Source organism: Peromyscus eremicus, chromosome 6, assembly GCF_949786415.1.
Source record: "Peromyscus eremicus chromosome 6, PerEre_H2_v1, whole genome shotgun sequence".
NCBI classification, from domain to species: Eukaryota; Metazoa; Chordata; class Mammalia; order Rodentia; family Cricetidae; genus Peromyscus; species Peromyscus eremicus.
In genome coordinates, this window is record NC_081421.1 from 69,620,328 (window position 1) to 69,642,422 (window position 22,095).

Genomic DNA, 22,095 nt, shown 5'->3' on the forward strand with positions numbered 1-22,095 from the left:
TTGTGGTTCTTCGTAAATAATTTTAAACTCCTTTGTTTGGAAATTCAACTATAATGAAGGAACCAGAATAGTTTACCATTTGGGTAAGGAACTGTTGAAATTGGGCTGTTATGATGCTATTCTAGTTAGTTGAGCCTTGTACACTTATCTCCTTTTCAGGTCGAAGCCTGGATTTTGATCTATGTTGTGCTCACATCCTGCTGCCTGAGAGTACTTGATGATCCATGACCCTGGACATGGATGCTGTCCTGTCGGATTTTGTCCGTTCCACAGGTGCAGAGCCAGGGCTGGCCCGAGATCTTCTGGAAGGTAAGGAGAGAGTGAGAAAGGGGAAGCAAAATTTCATATTTTCTATTAGGGTGATTTGGAATATTTAAGATGATCAGAAAAATATTTTTGTATACTGTAGGCCCTCCATTTAAGTTGCTTCTAATTATCTGCTTTGTGTGACCCACTCTAGTTTTAAAATCCAGAATCCCCCCTTCACCTTGTATGTATTAGAGACCTTTCTTCATCATGAGTTTATATTCAGGTAATCCAAGGAGAAAGTTAGATCAGCTCACTAAAATCATAATCATAAGGAAAAACACCTGATCTTGACCTCTAACCCCTACATGTTTGTATATACACACCACACGCATGCTTTAGCCTCTCTACGCACTTGTATGCCCACACCACACATATGCCACACACGTGTCCAACAACACACTCAAAATTAAGATGAAAATGAAAGCATCGTCTTATAACGTGGTCAGTGTCTGTGCCGTGTGCCCAGCATGCACAAGGTTCTTGAGAGGTAGTCTCTCAACTGCCCTGTTAGAACTTGGAAAACTGAGGTTCGGAAGAGTTACAGAGGATTTGGGCCTTGACAGGCTTTTAGAATGTGGCTCTTAATGATTATGTTACAAATTACTTCTTGTATGTTATAAACACTTACATTATTAAAAAGGCTCAGAGTGCTGTGAAGGTGAGGATGGAGGTCTAGAGTACAAGAGTGCCTTTCAGGAAGGCACACCAGGGATAAAGCTTACAAGATGACCCTAGGAGAGGAGAGAGTGGTGTGATGTGGAAACCAACAGTGAGTGAGATGGGAAGTGGGTGTGAGAGTGATGGGGAGCTGGCTAGGTGCACAAGAAGCGGAATATGGGGGCCTTGGTTGGCCACAGTAAGGAATTTGTACCCTAAGTTCACTGGAAGTGAAGTTTTTTTGTTTGTTTGTTTGTTTTTTGTTTTTTTTCGAGACAGGGTTTCTCTGTGTAGCTTTGCGCCTCTCCTGGAACTCACTTGGTAGCCCAGGCTGGCCTCGAACTCACAGAGATCCGCCTGGCTCTGCCTCCCGAGTGCTGGGACTAAAGGCGTGCGCCGCCACCACCGCCCGGCGGAAGTGAAGTTTTTAATAGAATAGTTTTTAGAGTTTCAGTGTTTAATCTATCCCAATAGGACTATATTGGAAGGTGGCCAGTGGTAAAAACAGGTCAGAATATTGTCATAATTCGGGTGAGATGATGGTGACTGAGACCAGTGTGGGTGACAGGGAGAGAAGTTGATGGATTTAGATATGAATTAGCAGCTGGAGAGAAGGCCCAGTAGTTAAGAGAATTTACAAGAACCAGTGCTCTCGTGGTGGCTCCTAACTCTATGCAACTCTAGTGGGCTTCCTTGGACACCAGGCAGGCAGGTAATACACATATATACATGCAGACAAAGCATTCATACACATAAAATAAAAAATAAGTGAATTTTTAAAAAGGTACAATTTAGCTGGGCGGTGGTGGCACACACCTTTAATCTCAGCATTCAGGAGGCAGAGGCAGGTGGATCTCTGTGAGTTCGAGGCCAGCCTGGTCTACAGAGCAAGTTCCAGGACAGGCACCAAACCTACACAGAGAAACCATGTCTCGAAAACAAAAAAACAAAAAAACAACAACAACAAAAACCCCCAAAAACAAAAAAGGTACAATTTAGAAAGGAAACCAAAGAACTTTTGTTGTTGTCTCTTTCTCTCTTGTGTTATTTTTCTTTAAAAGTTAACTCTTCCCCAGCATGATGTCATAGAATCACAACACTCAGGAGGAGAGGCAGGTGGATCTCTGTGAATTTAAGACTAGTATATCTCAAAAACAAAACAACAAAAAGTTAACTTTGGTTGTGTACAAAGACTAAATTAGACAGAAGGAAGGTCAGGAGCAGAGAGACTCGTTTAGAAAGTCTTGTTAGGATCTCCCTTGAAAACACCAGAGACTAGGTAAGCAGTGTGAGGACTTGATCAAGGCAGAGGCAGTTCAAACAGACAAGAAGGAAGGGATCTGAGAGAGACTTAAGCAACCCTGAGGATTAGCTGGATGGGGAGGGAGAAGAGAAATGGGCTACTGCTGATTTAGGGGTCCCGTGAGGAACAGAGGTACGCGTTTTGGAGAGAAGATGTCTGTGCTGGACATGCTTAGTGTTAAGAGGGCCTGATGAATTTAAGGAGCTTTCCTGACAATTGGAAATCCACATCTAGTTCTCAAAACAGGCTGTATGTTAATAAACGAACTGATTTAGGGGAAATACTCTCCATTTTTTCAGCAAATATTTACTGAGTCTCTGATAGATGCTAGGTTTTGTTCTGAATGCTTGTACCAAGCAAAAATCCCCACCCTACTGTTGTGGTAGGAAAGCCAGTCAGTAAGCAAGTTTGGTAACTTTATACATTATAAAGTATGTTCTAGGGATTGGATTGTTGTGGACAATGATGAGCATTGATGAAGTGCATGTGATTTGAAACTGGGCAGTCAGGGTAGGACTTACTAAGAACGTGATATTTGAACAGGTAGCTGAAGTTTACAAAGATTCTACATACAGAGAAGAGTCTCCTATACAGTGAGACTAGTCGGTGGGGAGGCCCTGGTGGGAGGAACAGCAGGGAGGCTAGAACAGAGTGAAGAAAGGGAGTTGAAGAGTGTTAGAGTCAAGTCCGCAAGCAGGAGTAGTTAGTGAGCTTAACTGGAGGGTTAGAACAAAGACCACCACAGCAGCACTAAATGCACCTGGATTCTGCATGTAAAGAGTGTTGTGTGTGCTGTCGACTCACTCGACCTTCAGAACAGCACTGTGCGTCAGGTCAGGCACAGCGTCACATGACTTTTTCTATCTATCCCTGAGAAAGGGAGCAGATCATAGAAAAGCCACTTCACCCAAGACCGGCCTGCTGGACCAGAGCTTACTGAGGTCACTTTAGGAGCCTGGGTGGCATGCCAAGCCAAGCACATGAGTAACTGGGCAGCTATACCACCAAAAGTCTTTGTCTTCTCAGCAGTTGTTAGATGCTTGTATATCCTTGGGCAGAGGAGACCTTACGAACCTCATTAACCTCATTACCATGTCCCTACCAAGGGGGGATTGAAAAAAAAGATTGGTCTTATTTTATGTGTGTGTGTGTATGTATGCATGTGTGTGTGTGTGTGTGTGTGTGTGTGTGTGTGTGTGTGTGTGTGTGTGTACTATGTGCGTGCCTAGTATCCAAGAAGGCCAGAAGAGCGTGTCAGATGGTAATGATCACATCCAACCTGGAAGAAACGGCCACACAGTATACTAGTATTACTATCTACACTTTCATAAATAAGTAAATTACAGCACAGAGAAAAAGCTAGGAAATAGGAGAGGACACAGAAAGCCTTGAATAGTGGGCAAAGGAGCCTTCTATAGAGTGAGGAGCCATTACATGAGGATTTTGAACACAGAACGAGAATGATCAGAAAAAGGAGCCTCCTGGGGTTCCTTGAGTAGACTTGGGGTTAGGACACAGGAGGTGAGTTCAGCTGAGGCTGCAGCAGCTAGGGTACCACAAGTGCCAACAGTTAGTCAGCGTGTGCTGGGAGTTTAGTTAGAGAGACCACGAGTTGTCCAGACAGAGCTGTTTTCAAGGGGAGCAGTGTAGCTGCTCGTGGCGCTGTGCTCTCTAGAAACGTCACTGACGGCGCGCCCTTTGGATGCACTTTAGGTGACTTGAGACATCATCCTCTTGTCCACCTCAGCCCCTGAGCCTGGGACAGACTGACTGACTTTGAGCAAGTGGTGCTGTTCCTGTAAGCGCTGTCTCCCTGTCTGTAAGAGGAGATGGTTCTAGGTGACTCAGTCCCTGAGGGCCTTGAGTGCAGACACAGTTTCTACCATTAGATAGCTTACGTAGGAAATAGGCAATAAAGAAAATTAAAGTAGTAGGATAAAAAAGTTAAAATAGAATTGTAGTGTGCATAGTATGTTCTTTTTTTTTTTTTTTTTTTTTTTTTTTTTTTTTTTTAAGATTTATTTATTTATTATGTATACAGCATGTATGACCAGAAAAGGTCATAGTCTCATTACAGATGGTTGTGAGCCACCACGTGGTTGCTGGGAATTGAACTCAGGACCTCTGGAAGAGCAGTCAGTGCTCTTAACCTCTAAGCCATTTCTCCAGCCCGCATAGTATGTTCTTACTAGGTTGGTTGGTTTGTTTCTTTATTTTGGTTTTTCAAGATAAGGATTTTCTGTGTAGCTCTGGCTGTCCTGTCTAGACTAGGCTGGCCTCGAACTCAGAGATCCACCTGGCTCTGCCTCCTGAATGCTGAGATTAAAGGCATGCGCCACCACTGCCTGGTATTACTAGGTTTATTTTTGATATGAGATGTTTTGAAACTGAGTCTGAAGTAGCCCAGACTGGCTTCAAACGCTCTGATCCTCTTGCCTCAACCCAACCCCCCCCCCCCCCCCCCCCCCCGAGTTCTAGCATTCTAAGCTTTGCTGCCATACCTGGCTTGCTTAGGTGTGCTAGGATGGTTAGAAGGGTCTTCCTATGTCTTTCCTCCGTTTCATAATACTCTGGGTCGAAAATGTTTTTTGTTTTTTCTCCTGTTAGGGAAGAACTGGGATGTGAGTGCTGCCCTCAGTGATTTTGAACAGCTACGCCAAGTTCATGCTGGGAACCTGTCCCCACCCTTTAGTGGAGGGAGTAGTTGCTCTAAGACCCCTGAAAAAGGGTGTTCTGATAGAGAGCCCACTCGCCCTTCTCGACCGATCCTACAGAGACAGGATGACATCATTCAAGGTATTGCTTGAACTGAGGACTAAGCTTTTGCATGTGGATTAGGAAGAGTCTTTGTGTTCCCTTGGAGATGTTTTCATTCCTTACTTTCTTCCCAGCCAAACCCAGCTGGTACTTTGCCACCATCTATACAGTGAGCTGAGACAGTTCTTGCTTGCTTTACACCATCACTGGCCAATACATGACGAGGACAGCGTCCTAGCCTCAGCGCTCCTGTCCACTTCTTGTGATACTCACCCGCCTACTTCACGCTGTGCAGACACATAATAGTGCACTGAAGTAGCTCGCTCGTAGTGTTACATGGGTGGGGTGTTGCAGGTTCCATGTACTTAAAACAAATGAAATGATTTGGGGGACACAGTTTACATTAGCGTGTTGTTCTCTGGCATATTAAAGTTTGACTCTGTACATTTCTGATAGCTATGAATACTAATAAACGTTGCAGTAAATAATATAGATGTTGTTGATGACACTGTCATTTTCTTTTCTATAATGGAGATCTTTTTTCCATCCTCTAAGACCCTAAGGATTACTGGAGTGGCTATTTGGCTAAATCCAGCCTAGTGAAAGCCCATTTCTCTTATTTGGTCTTCTTCCCACTAAAAATATGAACCGGTTGCTAAGTGAATGGTTCACACTCATGTTGAAAATGGGAGTCAAAGATAAGGTCATAGGAAAGGGAAAGTCAGGGAAACCTCAGACAAGGTTAGAAAGATTAACACATTTTTGGTACTACTGTAGGTGTCTAGAAAAATGCCGTTTTGTATCTTTCCCCCTTTGTATTTGGCTTAAGAAACAACACTATGAAGTTGAGAAGTAGCGGGTTAGGTAGTTTTTCCTTGACTGGAAACTGTCAAGTGGTAACCACCCTCATCTGTGGAGAGCTCTCAGAGTGGGCTGCGCATGTTCTAAGGTGACTCCATTTCTCATTGCAGAAAAACGCCTGTCTAGGGGCATCTCCCACGCCAGCTCCAGCATTGTTTCCCTGGCCCGGTCCCATGTCTCCTCCAATGGTGGGGGTGGGGGGAGCAGTGAGCACCCCCTGGAAATGCCCATCTGTGCCTTCCAGCTTCCAGATCTCACTGTGTACAAAGAAGACTTCCGAAGCTTCATAGAGAGGGACCTCATTGAGCAGTCCATGCTGGTCGCCTTGGAACAGGCAGGTCAGTGGGTGTTTCCTCTTCAGTGATACCTCCTCTAGCCACATAAAGGGGCCAGCCTTCATCAGTAGCCTCTTTTTTAAGTATGTGATCTCATTGCTGTCAAAGATAGGGTCAGTCAGATATGTGTACTGAGATAAAGAACAAAAATTAGCCAGATGTGTGGGGAGGGCCAGGAATAAACATTAGACACTCTGGAAAATTCCTACTTATTAGAATGGAAACCAGATATATGTGTAATTGATACCCAAAAATCAATATATGAACAAATATGACTGATTATAATTGGCTATGGAGCACTTTTGCAAACACAGAGGACCAAGACTGTAGATGATGCATCTGAAAGTCACATCTATTCATATGAATCTTTTCCCCAGACTTACTCACTTTTACCATGGTGTTAATCTCAGCATTCCAGAGACAGAAACAGACAGATCTCTTAAGAGTTTGAGGCCAGTCTGGTCTACTTGGTCTACACAGCAAGCTCCAGGATAGCCACAGCTACATAGTGAAACCCTATCTCAAAAAAGAAAAAAAAAATCCCCATGCGGGGCTAGAGAGGCGGTTCAGCACTTAAGAGCACTTGCTTTTCCAAAGGACACAGGTTTTGTTTCCAGTACGCATGTGTCAGCTCACAGCTGTCCATAACTCTAGTTCCAGGAGATCCAGTGCCCTCTTCTGACCTCTGAGGGCACCAGGCGTTCATGTGGGACATAAACATCCATGCAGATAAAACACTCATACACATAACATAAATAAATACAAAATACTTTTTTAAGTTCTAATGGAAGGAAGATTGGAAGTTGGAAGTGGGGGCATGCATGGAAAGGGAGCTTTTTAAATTTTATATCCATCTGTATTAACTATAACTCTTTTTAGAAGTTAGCAAGTTATCTTGGCTAGTGAAATTATAATCCTTTTTCCCTTTTTGTAGCCTTTTAAATTGCTCAAGAAAACAAAATTGTAAGTGTTATTTGTAAATAGTCCCCTTCTGTAAAGAATGGATTGGCAGTTGTGAGATGCTGTTGACAACTGAGTCTAATTTACTGGTGTGTCATGTACTTTTTCTCCTTGCTTATAACTTTAAAGTCACAGCACACAGCTGCCGAGTGCTGTCACCGATGTAAACGACACCAGACATAAAGCTTGAGTAGTTTCTCTTTTGGTGGTGACTCAGTTAAGCTGTGCTTTGCTGCTGTTGCGTTTACTGGTCTTCCTGCCAGAGTGAAGGACACAGAGTCAAACAAAGTAGATGATGGTGTCAGCCTGGGCACTGTTGGCTTTGGTGCCAGATAATTCTTTGTTGTACACACTGCCTCGAGCTCTGGTCTCTGTGTACTAGATGCTAGAAGTATGTACCTCCCCACCAGTTGTACAGACAGACATCTGTTCTTCCTGTACACCACTGATCTAACCAGTCAGACGCGACAGAAGATATAAAGAGTCACAGAGGCTGGGCTTAATGCTGTATTCCTATAGTCCTAGCACTAAGGATAATAGAGTCAGATGTATCAGGAGTTCAAGGCCAGCCTCAGCCACATAGTGAGTTCAAAGGTCAGTCACTGCTACATGAGACCATGTTTCAAAATAATAATAATAATAACAACAACGATAATAATACAGAGCATGCAGTATCTCTATTGGGAGGCTGAGACAGAAGGATCATGAGTTCAAAGCCAGCCTGGTCTGTGTAGCAAGGGGGGCAAAAGTAGTTGTATTCTGGGCCGTCTTCCTAATGTGCGTCTCTCCTTTCTCCCACTGCCATGTTGGTAGGGCGTTTGAATTGGTGGGTCAGTGTGGATTCCATCTGTCAGAGGCTGCTTCCCTTAGCAACTACTGGAGATGGGAACTGCCTCCTGCATGCAGCCTCTCTTGGTGAGTCTTGAAAATAGCGCTGCCTCCCCTGTGGAAAGAAAGCAATTGAGTCACATATCATGTGTAGGATTTCATCTCTCCACACTTCATCTCAGGTGAAGTGATGGGTCACGGCAAGACTTAGGGAGATGGGAGAGCCTTGACTTGGCTTCCTGTCTTTAGAAATTGGAGAGCACAGGGTTAGTTCAGCTCACTCTGAGCTGAGCCCTAGGAGTGGTGAGCATAGTAAGCCAAGTTTGTGTGGCTGTGTACATATGTGGTGGGAAAATTACACTTAATTGTTCTTCCAGTTGGTCTTTGTGATGCTTGCTTTGAATTGTTGAGCCTACTCACAGCTCCATACATTTGTTCTTAGCTTCAGAAGGGGTCGCCATTCTCTAGCCCTTTCATGAGCTCTGATGCTGATGGCTGTGTGGTGCCAGACCAGTCTTACTACCTGTTGTATTTTGGTTTGTTAGATTTGCTGAGGAGTGAGGGCTTCCTCTCAGGAATTCGGGGAATATATTAAATCCCCCATCCTTTTTTGAGGCCCCGGGTTTGATCCCTGTCACCACAAGACAAAGGCAGGATTAGTAAGTGGAGCTGAATGAAGATGAAGTGCCTGTCCCTTGCTCTCCCCGTAGGGATGTGGGGTTTCCACGACAGAGACTTGGTGCTGCGGAAGGCTCTGTATGCGCTGATGGAGAAGGGTGTCGAGAAGGAGGCGTTGAGAAGGCGCTGGAGGTGGCAGCAGACGCAGCAGAATAAAGAGGTGGGTGAGCTGAGGGGAAGCTTCGCCTTCTTTCCAGAGGCTCCTAGTGCTGAAGATCGCGTCTCCTGTGGACTCCTGAAAACCTCTGGACTGCAGCTAACGCCAAAGGACAAGTGCCTTTCCGTCAGCTAAGACTGGAAATGGAGGCCTCTGCCTGCCACAGAAACCTGTGGTTTCTAACAGCGAGCCTGCTACAGAGGCTCAGGAGTTCTTAGTGGAGCGGGAGGTTTTGTTTTGTTGTTTTAATGAGCTAGGACAATTTCATAGGATTTTTTGTAGTTTGTTTTTATTATAAGGCTAGATTATTCATTCATTCATTCATTCATTCATTCATTCGTTTGTTTTGGGGGGGTGCATGCATTACTTCAGTGTGTGTCTGAGCGTCAGAGGACAGCTTGTGGGAGCTGCTTCTCTCCTTCCGCTGTGTGGACTCCAGGGACCGGAACGCAGGTCATCAAGCTTGGTGGCAAGTGCCTTTATCTGCTGAGCCATCTCACCTTCCCTAGATGAGTTTTGAGTCCCCCCCGCTTCCCCTGTACATCCCTTCTCACCTCCCCCTTCTTCTTCCCCCTCTCCTTTTCCTTTTCTCCTCAGACGGCTCGGGCTCTGTAACCCAGGCTAACCTGGAACTCACTGCATGGTCCATGCTGGCACTGAATTTGCAGCAATCCTTCTGCCTCAGCTTCCCGGTGCTGGGATGTGGGTAAATCCCTATTTCCAGCGTGCGTTTGTTTGTTTGTTTGTTCGTTCGTTCGTTCGTTCATTCATTCATTCATTCATGACATGTGCATGCCATGCCACACACGTGGAAGTCAGAGACAACTTGTGTGAAGCCCTTTCTTCCACAGTGTGGGATCTGGAGAACAAATAGGCCTGGGCTTGGTGGCAAGCAGCCTGACTACCTGCCAACCATGCTTTTAATTCTTATGTAAATGCTTAAATGTTTTTAATATTCTACCACTTCGCTTTTCTTATACTTAGCTTTGGTTTGATTAAAAAATATAAAAAGATACTTGTTAAATTACATTTAAATATTACTGTTCAGGGGTTTGGCCGGTATTGTGATTACTTTTGTGTAAGAAAGTAATGATGGGTTTTTATGTTCCATCTCCACACCAGGAATTGGGAAATCTACAACTGTTTTCTTAGTTTGGGTTGAAAAGTTTCACTGAAAGTCAGCCTTGCCTGTTTGGTATGTTGTGGATGTAGCTGTTCTCCTTGTTCAGTCACAGAGTACAGAGTGACATGTGGTCCACAGAGCCCGATGTGTTTCCTATGTGGTTCTCTCTAGAAGGAGTTGACTGGTTCCTCTCAGAATGACATTGTACATAAAGTGACAGGCTTCCTGTTTGCTGAGTTCTCTCTTGTGTCTGCCACGTCAGTATGCCTTGATTTCACGCGTAACTGGTTGTGGTTTTTATTTTATGTATATATGTGTTTGCACATGTACGTGTGTGTGAAAATGCCTTTGCACGACAGAAGGTGTTGGTCCTCCTGGAACCGGACTTGCAGCAGGCAGTAGTGAGCAGTAGTGAGCTGCCCAGTGTGGGTCCTGGGAACTGGACCTGATCCTCTCCAAGGACAGCAAGTGCTCTTAACTGCTGGGCCGTCTGTGTAGTTCCTGGCGTTGGGTGTTTTGTTTTGTTTGGCCATGCTTTGACTAGTTACTTCTGAAATTAGATAAGGGAATATCTTTCAGAGGCTTTCTTGTCTTCCCCCATCCCCAGTTTTCATTGTTCCATTTTAACTAAAATAAAGTCTTATGTCATTTTGGGGCTCAGTGTTTCCTGTTACAGCTCTTGCCACATAAGCATGAGGACCAGAGTTCAGATTCCAGAACTTGTATGAAAGCTGCCCAGGTTTGGTGGTTTCCTGTAATCTAAGCTCTTGGGAGACAAGAGCTAGGACCCTAGGGCGGGTGGCGGGGGCAGCTAGATTTGCTGGGCTTGGCAAGCTGCAGGTTTGGTAAGATTCTGTCTCCATAATAAAGAAATCAATCAAGGAAGACACTGGACATCAACTTAAGGCCTCCATACAGGTGTATGCACATCCACACATACAAGTGTGCTCATACATGCAAATGGGTACACACACACACACACACACACACACACACACACACACACACTGTATTGTGTTTCTTTAAAGCAAAGAACCCATTTGAAACCCAGATGTTTCAAGTGGATGATGTAGAATGGTCTGTCTGAGGGCTGGAGAAAATTTCAGTGGTTATGAACATTTGCTGCTCTTACAGAGGATAGGAATTTGGTTCCCATCACCCACATCAGGTGGCTCACAGCTACTTGTAACTCCAGCTCCAGAGGGTCTGATGCCCTCTTCTGGCCTTTCCTGAGCTTAATCTAAGCTGGCCTAGAGTTTGGAATTCAGAGCAGTTAGTAATCAGCTCTGCCTCCGCTGCTGAGTATAGGTCGTAGCAGAGCTTCACCTTTGACCTTTCCATGAGCAGGAAAAGACCTCAGCAGAGACGGCAGCAGCTGTTAAGAGGAAGTGACAGTGAGTAAGAGTGCTCAGTTCTGATTGTTAAATCTGTTTCAGGGGCTTCAAAGACAGGTTAGATTCTGAAAGTGTCTCCCCAGGAGGACCAGAAGTACCTAAGTCCTTTCCTGTGCTTCCTGCCCGCCCTTCTGGGGCATGTGTACAGAGAACAGGGGCTGGGGAAGGAGCAAGCCCTTCACTCCTGTGGTTTGCACAATGAGTCTCATACTGGACACGAATCATACATGATTGTCTTGCTTGAACTTTGATGACCTCATCCCTTACCTTTGGAGCAGGAAGGAGACAAGGTGATGGCCTGAGATGCTTTGAGTTTTATGATACCAAACTCAAATTAAATTAGTTCTTAGTTCCTGGGCCTCCTTGTTTTGTGTTGAAATTGATGGTAAACTTGTTGGGAGTGTCTGCCACCTAGTGGCTGTCTGTATTAAAACAGGAAGCAGAGGGGCTGGCGAGGTAACTCGGCTGTTAAGTGTACTTGTTCTTGTAGAGGAGCTCTGGTGGATCACAGCTGTCCATAATTCCCGTTCCAGGGGAACCAGTGCCCTATTCTGACCTCATTGGGCACCAGCAAGCATTGGTGCACATACATACGTGCAGACAAAATACTCACATTCGTAAAATAAAATTAATCTTTAAAAAAAAAAAAGCCAAGCCGTAGTAGCACACACCTTTAATCCCAGCACTCGGGAGGCAGAGGTAGGCAGATCTCTGAGTTCAAGGCCAGCCTGGTCTATAGAGTGAGTTCTAGGCCAGCCAGGGCTCCACAGAGAAACCCTGTCTCAGAAAGCCCAAAGCACCAGGAATAGGTGGCAGGAGAGGAGGAATGAGAGGCAGGTCTCCTGGACGTGTGTCAGAACGACACGAGCATTCCGTAGAGGACTTCTGCATTGTCCTTGTATTTTTACCCGAGGTCTGCGGTAGGTTTTACAAATGGCAAACTGCTTTGCCTTTTTATGGAAGTAAAGTATTCTCACGTAGCTCTGACCCTCATCACATCTGCTCTGGAGCTGCTGTGTTCCCAGTGGGATTGCTTCTGTTCTGTCAGATGTAGTTGAGCAAGGAAACTCGGGTTTAATGCTAAACAAAAAATACTGATAAGATAAACCTCTCTCTCAAATCAAATCATCACACATCCTAAAGCCTTCCCCACCTGCCTCCCCCACCCCCTCTTCAATACAGGGTCTCAGTGAGCCCGGTCTGGCCTCCAGCTTACTTTGTAGCTGAGGGTGACCTTAAGCTTTTCATCTTCCTGCCTCTGCCTGAGTGCCAGGATTACCCATGACTGTTGGAGTGCACCACCACACCCGGTTTATCTGGTGCTGCAGGTCAGAAGCAGGGCTGCCTGCATGCTAGGCAAGCACTCTGCCACCTGAGCTGCGTCCCCACGTCTACAGCCAGTGTAGCCTGTAGTTGACTGGCTGGCTGTGGAGGTACCTCTGTCAGGAGGGTTACCGTGAGCTTAAGGCCAGACTGAGGTACCCAGTGAGACCTTGTCTCAGAAAGCAAGAAGACAAAGCAAATTATGTGTATTACTATACACAATCCTTTAATAAAAAATTATAGCTTCACTTAGCATGGATTTATTGATTATTGATCATGTAATAGGCACTGGGCCATGTTGCATAAAACATGATTCTTTTCTTGTAGAGCAATAGAATACAATGGACCTTTAAAGATATAGTGCAAAACAGAGCAGGTGTGGTGTCTATTTTCTTTTGATTTTCAGTCTCACTAGTAGCCCTGGTGGGCCTGGCACTCTCAGGGATCTGCCTGTCTGCCTCCTGCATGCCGAGGTGTGCGCCATTACACCTGACTCAGCTCTGGTGTCTGTACTGGAGTTCTGTAGAGCAGTTGAGGAAGAGATTCAAAGGAAGGAGAGTGACCTGCTGGGAGGTGTAAGGAAGACTCCTCAGAGGAGAGCTTTGCTATGAAAGTTGAGGGATTGTTTACCGGGTGCGGAGGGAGTAGGAACAACTGATGGCAGTGTCCATCAGGAGCAGCTCTGGGGAAGGGGAGACCAGAGCAGAGAAGGGGGCAGGGCTGGAGGTAGGCTCTGTATGCCATGGGTAGTGGGGATTCCTAGAACGACTGTCATCAGGAAACCAACCATTAGGTTTTGATCACTGGGGGGACATTCAGTAGCCTAATAGGAATGGGTCTGAAGCGTTCAGAGAGCCAGAGAGATGCATTGCAGTCCATGCTTAGTAAGTATTGACAGAGGCATTCAGGTATGGAGCGGGGAAAGGAGAAATCTCAGCTCCCTGGATTTTAGTCTGGGTGTTTGGGTGATATGATAGTTAGTGCTGTTTGATAGGTAGGAATAGAGGAGGAGGAGTGAGTATGTGAAGAGACAGGAGTTTAATTTTAAATTCTAAAATAGGGAATTTAAAGTTACTCTGGAGAGGTTGCAGTTTTTGGTAGACAGCTGGGTAGGTGAACGTAGAGATGGAAAGGAACTGTGGGCTTGAGGGGTTGATGCTAGAGGCCTGAGCACACAAGTGGAGTAGATATGATTATGGCCTGTGAAGAGGTCACCCAGAGGAAAGCAAGGCTCAAATAGTTGCCGAAACCCCAGTTTGGTGGTGAGGAGAGTTCAGAGGATAAGAGAAGGCAGTGGTGTGGAAACGGAAGTCGGCCATTCAAAGAGGGAAATAACAAAGGCATGGAAAGTGAGAGCCAGAGTCCACTGACTGTCAGTTTAGTCAGCCAGGAGAAGTCCCTGTGTGGATGGGGTAGATCACTAGAGGTGGCGGCATGTGCCTGTAATCCCAGCATTTGGGAGATAGATGCAGGAGGGCCAGAATTACAAGGCCAGCCTCAACACATAGCTAATTCAATGCCAGTACATAAGATTCTATCTCAGAAAGGAACAAGATGGGGGGGGGGGGTGCATGGTGACACATGCCTTTAGTCCCAGCACTGCAGAGGCTGAGGCAGGCCAGCTGGGTCTACATAGGGAGTTCCAGGACAGCCAGGGCTATAACAGTGAGACCCTGTCTCAAAACCAACCAACCAGCCAACCAACCTATTTTATGGGTCTTGACTCTGAAAAAGAGAAGAAATTTGACTTAATGTAAGTGTAAGCTAAGTATTAAGAGAATAGAGTGAATGTAATCCTAGAAAGGTGGGATGAGTATTGCCTTTAGAACCTAACCTCGATTACCCCATGTATCTTTCATAGTCTGGACTGGTGTATACCGAAGACGAATGGCAGAAGGAATGGAATGAATTGATCAAGCTTGCCTCAAGTGAACCCAGAATGCACCTCGGTACCAATGGAGCCAGTGGTGGTGGGTAAGTGTGTCTACGTGGGGGAGCAGGGGTCATCTTTGTGGTGTCCCTACTGAGTGAGCTCTCAGATCTCCAGCCCCAGATCTAGAGCTCTGAACGGACGTTGGGCGGAGAGAGAAGCCATGGCAAGGGCCCAGAGGTGTGTAGCAGCACAGTGCAGAGAGAGAGAGATGGGGCAGGCGGCCCTCGTGTGCTTGCTGTGGTGAGGCAAGGGTCCACTGGCCCATGGGAAGGGTCAGCTTGTGTCCTGTGTGGAGAACATTGGGTGAAGTGTCTCAGCCTCTAAAGTGAATAAAATACAAGGAAATGAAAAGGAACAAGAGACTCAGAGAACAAGGACACTCATAAAACAGCAGTGGGGATGTGTGGGCGTTGATGAGAAGACTGGGAAAATGAACAGTGTCTACATGTTTTCATTTGAAATGTGACTTTGAAAAGGTATTGTGGCTGTTTGTTTTTAAAGGAGTCCTTTAAAATTTAGTTGGTCTGTGTGTGTGTGTGTGTGTGTGTGTGTGTGTGTGTGTGTGTGTGTGTCTGTGGACCTGCGTGTGTGCTTGCACCTCTGTCTATGACATGTGTGCAGTGTCAGCAAAGGCCAGAAGAAGAAGTCAGATTCCCTGGAACTAGAGTCACAGATGGTTGCAAACTACCATGTGGATGCTGGGAATTAAACCCTGGTCCACTGGAAGAGCAGTCACTGCTCTTGATTGCTGAGCCATCCTCCTGCCTCCAGAAGGAGTCCTTTTTGTACATAGAAACTGAAATATATAGATGAAATATATGTTTACTTCAAAGTAATCCAGCAGAGTCCAGTCAGAATGGGAAGGGTAAGGAATTGGATTGAGGTGTAGGTGAAATGAAATTGCCCGTGTATTCGGAACTGTTGAAGGTGGGTGATGGCTTCCTGTCGGTTTAGTGTGATATCCTTTCTTTTTCTGCTCTTGGGGACTGAATACAGGGTCTTGAGCATGCTAAGCATATCCTTTGCTACTGAGCTACATTCCTAATCCCCATCGTATTCTGGGTTGACTACTTAACATGCAGAGTCTTGAGCTTTTCTATCACAAGAAGTTCTAGTTGAGTTGGAATGAGGTAAGGCTTGGGAATCTGAGGTTCTAACAGCCCCCCTCCCCTGTTGACCCTTGTCGTTTGGAGATGAGGGAGGGCCATTGGAGTTTAAGTAGGAGATTGATGAGTGAAACTGTGCATATGAATACACTGATACCCAGGCAGATGATAAAGCGAAGGAGAAGTTAGAGTAGAGAGGTTTTAGAAACAGTCCAGGCCAGGATTGTGGGAGTAAACAGAATGGTAAGGAGATATGCAGGAGATACAAGAACCACATAGGAGATGGAATTGATCCAGCCAGTGAGTAGTTGAAGCTAAGTAATAAAACGAACACATTTTACAAACTTTAGTTAAGCTGCTGAGTAGATGGTGAGGCTGTTCTTTAAGATAACAAGAAGAGGAATTTGGAGGTTTCCTTTCCTAAGACATACATGTTGTGTGGGTTGTGTGGGTCAGGAAAGCAAGATGAAGCTGTGAGTTTGTGTATTAGGCTCTTGGATAAAGAGATGTGGGAGGTGAATATAAAGAGTTGGGGATCCCCTCCAGATTGTTGACTATTTATTTATTATGTATGTGGGGGGGGATCCACGGGGAAGTGTGAGTGCTCATGTGTGTCACAATGTAGAGTCAGAAGACAGATACAAGGAGCCAGCCCTTTCCTTCCAGCTGCCACGGGAGTCCCAGACATTGAATGGAGGTCATTGGGCGTGGTGGCAAGCACCTTTGCCATGTCACCAGCCCCTTCCTTCCAGATTTGTAACACCATTTCAACCCCGTAGCTTTTTCTTGGATTTCCTGATTGCTAAAGTGGGAGTTGAACCAGCCACGTAGTACAAAGTCATCTGCAGGGCATTCTCTTCCCTGGCCTCATTTCTTCCTTCTCCTTCTGCTGTGCTCCTCCGTCCTCGTCTCTGTGACTGTAGAGTGGAGAGCTCAGAGGAGCCCGTGTATGAGAGCCTCGAGGAGTTCCATGTCTTTGTCCTTGCTCACGTGCTCAAGAGGCCCATAGTGGTCGTGGCAGACACCATGCTGAGGGACTCTGGAGGGGAAGGTGAGTCAGCTGGCCAGTCCTGTGGTTCTGCCTCAGAACTGTCCTGTGTGCAGAGACTTGGGCTGAACACAACAGCAAGACGGAGGAGATAGACAGACTCTTGGGGTGGGGTGGGGTGGGTTACATTAAAACAGTGGTAACTTCTCAAGAGATTCAAATGAAAACTGTTGGGATTAATTGGCATGGGGTGCTCACTTCAAAAATGGGATTGAGGGGCTGGAGAGATGGCCTGACAGTTAAGGGCGTGAACTGCTCTTGGAGGGACCTAGGTTCAGTGCCCAGCACCCACATCGGGCAGGCAGTCACAGCTGTCTGTAAGTCCAGCTCCAGGGGACCTGGCATTCACACACCTGTGTGCATGCCCCACACAAACCCACAAATACCTATGATTTAAAATAGTAAAATAAATCTTTAAAAAAGAGAGCAGTGGGGTAGAGAAACGGAACTGTTCAAGGTCTAGCCTTAGTAGTAACAAGGTTGTGGTTTCCTGCAGCATTTGCCCCGATTCCATTTGGAGGGATCTACCTCCCATTGGAGGTCCCAGCCAGCCAGTGTCACCGGTCACCTCTGGTGCTCGCCTATGATCAGGCCCACTTTTCTGCACTTGTGTCGATGGAGCAGAAGGACAGTGCCAAGGAACAAGGTGAGGATCCAGAGTCTGTCTCTGCTTTTTGCTCTGTGTTATTTTTACTCAGAAGTAGAAATGATAGCTAAGAAGGAGGAAAACAGAAGTCCAGACAGTGCCAGTTTTTGTTTTTGTTTTTTAAACCAAGCTGTACAATATCACCAAGAGTTTTTAGCCTTAAAAAGGGAGTGGTGAAAAGGGTGTGTCTGTCCCTATTCTGGAGTGAAGGTCTGTACTGAGGTACCAGCCTTCCAAGGGCTGCGTGCTGCACCAGTCAGGAAAGTAGGCCGGTTCCCTGGCAGGAGTCCAGAGATTAATAGGCTAATTGTGTGCTGGGCGGTCAGGGGAAGGCCAGTGGTTTTTAATGTAATTCACTTCTAAGAGTTGAGGGTGGATGGACTAGTCAGTCATAGGCCCGAGTATGAGTTCAGTGGAGTCAACGCGTGTTCATTTGCCTCCCGCTCTTCTCAGGAAGACTTCCTGATGCCTGTTTTTCCCTCCCCAGCTGTGATCCCGCTCACAGATTCAGAGCATAAGCTGCTGCCCCTGCACTTTGCCGTGGACCCAGGAAAGGGTTGGGAGTGGGGGAAAGACGACAACGACAATGTCCGGTTGGCCAGGTGAGGCCGGTTTCTTTCACCTTCCGGTTCAGCGGCAGGACAGTCACAGCCTTGGGCTGGCCCTATTGGGAGGGTGGAGAGGTGGAAGGCCGGCCAGGCGTCAGGACACTGGGCTCCTGCAGCTGCCTTTTCTTTCTTCTTTTCTTAGAACAGTGCAAATGTTCCTGCCCAGGACATCCCAGAGTCCCCAAAGCACTGGTCAGAAAAGCAAGACAACCAAATCCCCTTTGATTCTAAGCCAGGATCAGAGGGCTTTTCAACAGTCTGCTCTTAAGTTTCATCTGTCTGGCATTTAGATAGCAAGGAAAATGCGTTCTCAAAGCTGCCTCCTTATAGTCTGGGAGGTCTCCTCCACCCCCCTCCGTGCCTGCAGAGATGTGGATGTACACTCGGGTCCCTACCTCTTGCCTTGGGGGCCTTTGCAGCCTTGGGAGCTGCCTGAGGGGTTGATTTTAAAGTCTATGACTTTAAAAAAGTCCTTAGAGCGGGGCATGGTGGCCACACCTCACACAGCACTCGGGAGCTTGAGGCAGGGGAATCACTGCAAGTTCAGGGCCGGCCCAGACGACATAGTGAGCCCCTTTCTTTAAAACAAAGAGAAAACCAAAAGCTGTGGTCCTCACCTGGTTGTCAGATCTGCTAACTGATGTCAGAGCAGTGATATGGCCGCTGTTTGATGCCTGGGCCCTGGGCACTGCGGAGTCCTTTCCAAGGGACTACGTGCCGCCTCTCAAGTACCAGCTGTTTCATTTTCCCTCCTTTCACAGCATAACTCTGTCCCTGGAGGTCAAGTTACACCTGCTGCATAGCTACATGAATGTGAAGTGGATCCCACTGTCATCTGATGCACAGGTGAGGCTGCTGCCACCCACCCACAGCCCTCTGTGTGTCCTCACTGCCAGCGACAGGGAGAACAAGGAGAGAGGTCTGTTCTAGTGCATCTGATGGCATCAGCACCTGGCCGCCGCCTCTCTGTCTCCCTGTGGCCACCTGTCTCTAGTCACACTCTGCTTTCTTACTTACTCTGCTTCGTTATTTGACTCCCTGGGGACTGAACCCAGGACCTCCACATGTTGGGATGTGCTTCACCACTGAGTGACACACCCAGCCCCGGACTCGGCTTTCTAATACCAAACTACGTTCCTTAAGAAACCTTTCTTCTTTTTTTTCTTAATAACTTAGGATTGTCATTTCTGTGTCTCTGCCCCTCGCTCTTAGTTAGATCTGTTTGGGCACCAGAAAGAGAATGCCCAAGAGCTCCTGGTCATGAGTTTAGGAGCAAAGGCAAAGCTCTGAGCTCCGGATTACGGAATGTATAAAAGCAGTGCTCAGGCTTGGGTGCTTCTGGTTAGTTAAAGCTTCCTGGAGATTAATTTTGAACAGAATTTGACATAGACTTGTAATAACGAACATACTGGTATCTGCAAAAATAATTTTCCAGCCAGGCAAAGTAGCAAACACCTGTAGTCCCAGTATTTTGGGAAACTGAGGCAAAGGGATTGTGAGTTCTAGGCTACCCTGGATTGTGTAACAAGACCCTGCCTTGAGTGAAAGAAAGACAGAAAGAGAGAGAAAGGGAAGGAGAGAGAGAGAAAAGGCCTCTGCTCGCCCAGAGGCCGTGCATTCCAGGCTTCATTGCTGGGGAGGCCCTCAGGCCCTTTGGGTCTCCTAATGCAGAGAGGCAGGGAAAGGCAGACACAGATGATGTCTTATTTGGCCCATGACACCCTGGCTCAAGCCCTTCTCTGGAGCTGGACAGTCACTCCCCGGATGGAGTGCACGGTGCACTTGCCACTCTCCTATCGCTCCTATTGCTGTGCTGGAGACCATGACCAAAACAGTAACGTGAAGGAAAGGGTCTGTTTGGTGTCCATGCTCTGATACCACTCCATCATTGAAGGAAGCCAGGGCAGGGACCCAGAGGCAGGACCTGAAGCGCAGGCCATGGAGGAACGCTGCTCACTAGCCTGCTCTCCCCACTTTCTCACACAACCCAAGACTACCTACCCAGAAGCAGCACCCCCCACAGTGGGCTGGGCCCTCCCACATCAGTCACTTATCAAGAAAGGCTCCTCAGACTTGCCTGCTTGCCAGAATAGTGGGGGCAGCTCTTCAACTAACATTCCTTCTTCCCAGATGACCCTACCCTATATCAAGGTGACACAGATACTCACCGGGATACTACCCTTTTTTGTGTGGCCAGTCCCTGTAAGCAGGGGCTACAGGGGGCCCTGTAAGCTGTTAGATAGGTTCCATGTCTCTGGGAGCCTCTCCACACCAGCCCAGTGAGGTAACTGTCATTGCTGTTCTCTCTTACAGGCTCCTCTGGCCCAGCCCGAGTCCCCCACAGCCTCAGCTGGAGACGAGCCCAAGTCCACTCCCGAGTCTGGGGAGTCGGACAAGGAGTCGGTGGGCAGCGGCTCTGCCGGCAATGACGGCAGCAGGCGGAAGGAGAAGTCGAAGCGAGACCGGGAGAAGGACAAGAAGAGAGCGGACTCGGTGGCTAACAAGCTGGGCAGCTTCGGCAAAACCCTGGGCAGCAAGCTTAAGAAGAACATGGGGGGCCTGATGCACGGCAAGGGCCCCAAGCCTGCCGGGCCGGGCGGCGGGTCTGGAGTAAGCAGTGGTACCGAGACCCTGGAGAAGAAGAAGAAGAACAGCTCCCTCAAGACCTGGAAGGCTGGCAAGGAGGAGGCCGCTGGGGATGGGCCTGTGTCTGAGAAGCCCTCGGCTGAGTCTGTTGGCAATGGAGGGAGCAAGTACAGCCAGGAGGTGATGCAAAGCCTGAGCATCCTGCGGGTCGCAATGCAAGGGGAGGGCAGGTTTATTTTTGTTGGAACCCTGAAGATGGGCCCGCGGCACCAGTATCAGGAGGAGATGATCCAGCGCTACCTGGCAGATGCCGAGGAGAGATTCCTGGCGGAGCAGAAGCAGAAGGAAGCTGAGCGGAAGATCATGAATGGAGGCTTAGTTAGTGGGCCGCCTCCAGCCAAAAAGCCAGAGCCAGATGGCGGCAAGGACCAGCCCAGTGACTCCCCAGCAGAGTCCAAGGCACTGGCATTCTCTACCGGTTACCCTGGGGGCTTTACTATCCCTCGACCTTCTGGGGGTGGAGTCCACTGCCAGGAGCCCCGGAGGCAGTTGGCAGGGGGTCCGTGTGTAGGTGGCCTTCCACCCTATGCCACCTTTCCCAGACAGTACCCTCCTGGGCGACCCTACCCTCACCAGGACAGCATCCCATCTCTGGAGCCAGGCAAAGATGGAGTTCACAGGGGTGCCTTGTTACCACCCCAGTTCCGTGTGGCTGATTCCTATAGCAATGGCTACAGAGAGCCCCCTGAGCCAGATGGATGGGCCGGAGGTTCCCGGGGGATGCTCCCAACCCAGACCAAATGCAAACAGCCGAACTGCAGCTTCTATGGACACCCGGAGACAAACAACTTCTGCTCTTGCTGTTACCGGGAAGAACTGAGGAGGAGGGAACGGGAACCAGGTGGGGAACTGCTGGCGCACAGGTTCTGAACGGGTAGAAAGAACCTCGGCGGCCGGCGGCGGGAAAGGGGCTAAACAAAGAAAGTTCAGCTCAACTCCGGCTCCTCAAGACCCAGCCCCTGTGTCGATGGGGCAAGTGCAGAAATGTTTGTGAGAGCTGGAGTGCAGCAGGCTGGCAGGGGCAGGACAGGGCTGGCACTCCCTCAGGGCTGTACTGCTCTTAGGAAGGGCTGACCTCAGACTGCAAGATGGGGAAGACTATCTCATAACCTCCTGTACCCTGTCCCAGGGCCCAAGGGAAAGTAGGGAAATAATTGGTGTGTGCGGGTGGGAGGTGGGTGGACATCTTGGGGGAGGAACCTGGAAAGAAGGTCCTCAGTCAGCTAAGGAAAAACTAGACCAAAGTTCATTGACTTCAGAAAAAAGCACATGGTGGTGGAGTTGGGAGTATAGGGCGAATCTGAGATGCTGAACACGTTTGATCTTGGTTTGAATTAGGTAGGGGACAGGCTTGGGTACATTCTTCTTCCGGAAGGAAGGGTCAGGCAGTGTGTGCCTGGCCTACTTAGAAAGGGGATTTAAA

At 47.6% G+C, this 22,095-nt stretch overlaps 1 protein-coding gene across 1 annotated transcript; it reads left to right on the forward strand.

Annotated features, from left to right (window-relative positions):
- The first annotated feature begins 210 nt into the window (after positions 1 to 210).
- On the forward strand, positions 211 to 21,542 carry Otud7b (OTU deubiquitinase 7B). Its single transcript, XM_059265891.1, has 11 exons — positions 211 to 309; positions 4,877 to 5,065; positions 5,998 to 6,225; positions 7,996 to 8,097; positions 8,721 to 8,848; positions 14,547 to 14,659; positions 16,648 to 16,775; positions 17,269 to 17,418; positions 17,906 to 18,020; positions 18,788 to 18,872; positions 20,340 to 21,542. Exons 1-11 carry the CDS (start codon positions 225 to 227, stop codon positions 21,540 to 21,542), a joined length of 2,526 nt encoding a protein of 841 aa, XP_059121874.1. The 5' UTR covers positions 211 to 224.
- Positions 21,543 to 22,095: the final 553 nt, after the last annotated feature.

Bases quoted from the DNA above. Each gene is read 5' to 3' on its own strand.
- Otud7b (XM_059265891.1), top strand. From the start codon at position 225: ATGACCCTGGACATGGATGCTGTCCTGTCGGATTTTGTCCGTTCCACA. The intron at 5,066-5,997 runs GTATTGCTTGAA...TTCTCATTGCAG, and splicing joins ACAGGATGACATCATTCAAG to AAAAACGCCTGTCTAGGGGC. The intron at 6,226-7,995 runs GTCAGTGGGTGT...CCATGTTGGTAG, and splicing joins GGTCGCCTTGGAACAGGCAG to GGCGTTTGAATTGGTGGGTC.